General features: G+C 38.8%; 1 protein-coding gene across 1 annotated transcript in view; it reads left to right on the forward strand.

Annotated features, from left to right (window-relative positions):
• Positions 1 to 3,927, forward strand: part of MLIP (muscular LMNA-interacting protein) — a 103,924-nt gene that overhangs the window by 9,544 nt on the left and 90,453 nt on the right. The window contains exon 2 of the mRNA XM_015560046.1: positions 1,840 to 2,232. Within this exon, the coding sequence (XP_015415532.1) occupies positions 1,840 to 2,232 (393 nt within the window). The remainder of the gene's footprint in view (positions 1 to 1,839; positions 2,233 to 3,927) is intronic.

The raw sequence follows: 3,927 nt of genomic DNA on the forward strand, positions 1-3,927 counted from the left end.
GCTCTGGGCATGACAGGGGGCAGTGCCCCAACCCTCTATTGGCCCTGCTCTGTGTGCATGACGGGGTGGCGCCAAAACCTCCCCATCGACCCTGCCTTGAGTGTAACAGGGGGCAGTGCCCCAAGCCCCAGCTCGGCCCTATCTTGAGCATGACTGAGGGTGGCATCGCAACCTCCCAATCTGCCCTGCTCTGTGCATGACGGGAAGGCACCCCAACTCCCCAATCGGCCCTGCTCTGAGCCCAACCAGGGGCTGCACCTAGGGATTGGGCCTGCCCTCTGCCACCCAGGAGCAGGCCTAAGCCAGCAAGTCGTTATATCCCGAGGGGTCTCAGACTGCGAGAGGGCACAGGCCTGGCTGAGGGACCCTCCCTCCCCCCCGAGTGCACAAATTTTTGTGCACCAGGCCTCTAGTATATAATAAAGTCTCAAATAGTGATAAATGCTGTAAAAATGCTTCAAAGTAAAGGAATAGAGAATGATAGACAATGGCAGAATGGGCTCTTTTAGTTCATTAAAAATGTTTTCAAAAACTAGTTCAGCCCTAGCTGGCTTGGTTTAGTGGATAGAGCGTCAGCCTGTGGACTGAAGGATCCCAGGTTCGATTCCGGCCAAAGGCACCAAAAAAAAACAAAACAAAACAAAAAACTAGTTCAATTTTTTTTTTGCCAGTTTTTAAGTTAATCCATTACTTTTCATAATAAGAAATTTGTTATTGAATACTTCTATTTTTAATTTAAACTTCCTTCTAATTGGGGGGGGGTGTTATTATAGAGCATTGTAATTAATATGTGAAGTGACCATTATCAGAGAAATCCTAATCAGAGGCAATTTGTATTTTATCTTGACTATACCAGCACAGCTGGAAAGTGTGAAATGGGTGTGTAAAGTCAACTCCTTAGCTTAGTTATATCTAATCAATGATTTGACTTCTATTCTGTCTTTATACACACAGAACACATACATACATATTATCACACATTATATTGATGACCATAGTTGAAATTATTTTAGTTTAATTAGTGTCTTCTTTAACTTCTATTTTGAAATAATTTTAAACTTAAATAAAAGATTACAAGAAATATATTAACCATAGTATGGTTATCAAAACAAAGAAAATTAACATTGGGTCTTTTAAATACAATCTTAGCATACACAACTATCATTTTAGAACAAAGTGTTTTGGTAGTATGGTAAAGCTGTCTTACCTTTGGTCTTGTGAGCCTTCAATATATTCGTAGAAAATTGGATGGGAAAAGATATAGAATTACAAATCCAAAATAAAATAACAATAAAAAATACTTTGTACTGAAAATATCTTTTTTGGGTGTCCTATTCACAAGTTCTTCCCAATTAGCTTAGATTGTTTTGTCTGAATGTGAATTTTGTTCCAATTTAAATTTTCCTCTAAGATTTTTAGAGAGATTTATATTATTTTAGAACATTTCAGTGCGATTTCCCCTCTCCCCCATTTATACAAACTATACAAGTTTTGCTTGACCATTAGCTAAACCCTGTACAGTCTCCCTTTGTTTCATGAATGTCTTCATGGAAAACATTACCCTCTTCATCTCTTTTTACAAAGTAATCTCATGATTTATTTGAAAGCAGGTTTGTTTGTTGATGTTGATTCTGAGGCCTTCCGTGTTTGCGTTTGGACTAGGAGAAATAGGTGGGCTAGTAAAAGTAAACTGCTAACTTCAACCTAATCTTTCTTCAGCCAACCTGATTTTTAAATATATTTTTAGAAATTCTTGTCCTTAAGCAGGCTATGCTTTTAAGTGTACAGGCAAAAAAGTAGCATGTATCAAACTGATGTCAATGCTTTTATTTATTGCAGTCAAATTTCAGTGAGTACTTGACCTTGAAAGCTGGGAGCCAACAGCAGAGAGACGGAGGGGCATTGACTTATCCTCCAGAGGTCGGCGGGAAGATAGCACAAGTAAGGGCATTTAAAGTGAAGGAACCCCAAGGAATGCAGCAAAGTGGCCTCTTCAAAGCTGAGTATGTCTTTATTGTGGACTCTGAAGGGGAAGACGAAGCTACAAGCAGAAAAGTTGAACAAAGCCCCCCAGGGGGGATGGGCACCACAGCTACCCGGCCTACATCTCTAGCAATCTCCTCCAGTCTGGTCTCTGATGTGGTGCGTCCCAAGACAAGGGCAACAAACCTCCAGGCCCCATCACATCCTGAAATGCCTCATGGGATGGCTTCTCAACAAAAGCATGGGCAGGTAGGTTTTTCTTCTTATAAAAAAAAGAGATTGTTTATATACCCTTTGTTCTAGACTCTTCCTGGTCAAGGCATAAAATGCTCTTAAAGAAAAAGATATTATAAAACCAAAATCTCATGATCAGAAATCATTAAGGTGTAAATATAGGCAGTAAATTTATAAGACATAAAAGATTATACAATCATACTGTGAATTGGCTGAGGAGAAAATGTGAAACCTTTAATTGGAGTGGATTTCAGGAAACACTACCTCTTCCTTTTGAACAATCCTCGGGAAGGTTGATAATGGGAGTTTCTTAAGAGAGAGTGCTTGGTCATCTGGGTGCTTCAAGAGGCACATTGAAAATATGAGAAGCGTCCAATGAGAAGACATCAGTTGGATTTTAGATATAAACATGTTGCTTTCAAACTAGGAAAAGAGTAGTAAAGGGTACAGTAGGAAATAAAAGTGTATAAGGAAAGTAATTTCCCTCGGTATGCCATAAGGGAAATATCCTGGAAGCCACCAGGGTGGGACTGGCCTCAATAAAATGGGGAGAAGATCCCATCCCATAATTTAGCAGCAAGATTGAATGATTTCTTTAAGGTGGACAGAAAGCCTTTGGCTAGAAGACTGATGTCTGTGAAAAAATATCAAGGAAAGAAAGGGAGAGATTTTGAAGGGGAAAATAGGAGGATTTTGCTATTGACTGTCTATTTATTGTAATGAAATTATTAGATGACTTTAACAAAGTATAGGTAGAATGTCAGGAAAGCAGATGCTGGCTTTGGAGTAAATAGTGAATGGAGAGTTGCCCTTGACAGTGAGCATGGATGAGTACCAAGATGTCCTGCTTAGGATCTACCAGACCAGACATTTGCAAGCATCCCAAAGTAGTTGGGTGAAAATTATTGATGAACTGGACTTTTGGATCTATGCAAAACCATAGAGTCGGCATCTTATTTTTGGTGCCACCCTATCTTTATTTTTGTGCTTTCACTTCCTGATGCTGTATTTATATCTCCATCAAGCATCCAGTACCCGTAAGCTGTCTTTTGATGATAGAAGACCCTTTCTGGGCTATCTCTACCCAGGATGACTGGACTAAAAAACTAAAATTATTTCTTCTTGAAGTTTATTCTCAGCTAGTTATTGGAAATATTCTAATCACACAGCTAAACATATTCTCAGTAAGTGGTGATAGGCTTAAATATTTTTTTTCTTAATTCAGGAAAGATGATGGAATAACCAAGTAGGAGATGCGAGGGTTTCCATAGTCAGTAGAGGGTAGTTTTATGGGGCCCCTTTGAAAAAGAACATGCAGGTGTGATGATACCAGATATAAAGAAAGAAAAATGTTCTTAAGGAACAATTTTTAAAATTTACTTTTCCCCCAGTTGATATATTTCTTCCCAAATTGGTCATTTATTTTGTTTTCATGTGACTAAATATGTAGAGGTTAAAGTGGATACTAAACACACACGTTGGAAATTTTTTCCAGCATAGGTTACTTCAGAGGTCATAGTTCATGTTATCAGAGCTCCATTGGAAAGGCAAAGCTCAACCTTATTCATTAGCGGTGGCTGAAAATGGTGGTTACCACTAATGGAGGAGTTCTGAATCCTGAAATGTTTGGGAATAGCCATTGTTCCTGTTTCCATTTTCCTTAATAATTCATTTTAGTGGTGAATAGTAGATCACCATGAAATAAAAAAA

This window comes from Myotis davidii, unplaced genomic scaffold (genome assembly GCF_000327345.1).
Source record: "Myotis davidii unplaced genomic scaffold, ASM32734v1 scaffold313, whole genome shotgun sequence".
Classification (NCBI taxonomy): Eukaryota; Metazoa; Chordata; class Mammalia; order Chiroptera; family Vespertilionidae; genus Myotis; species Myotis davidii.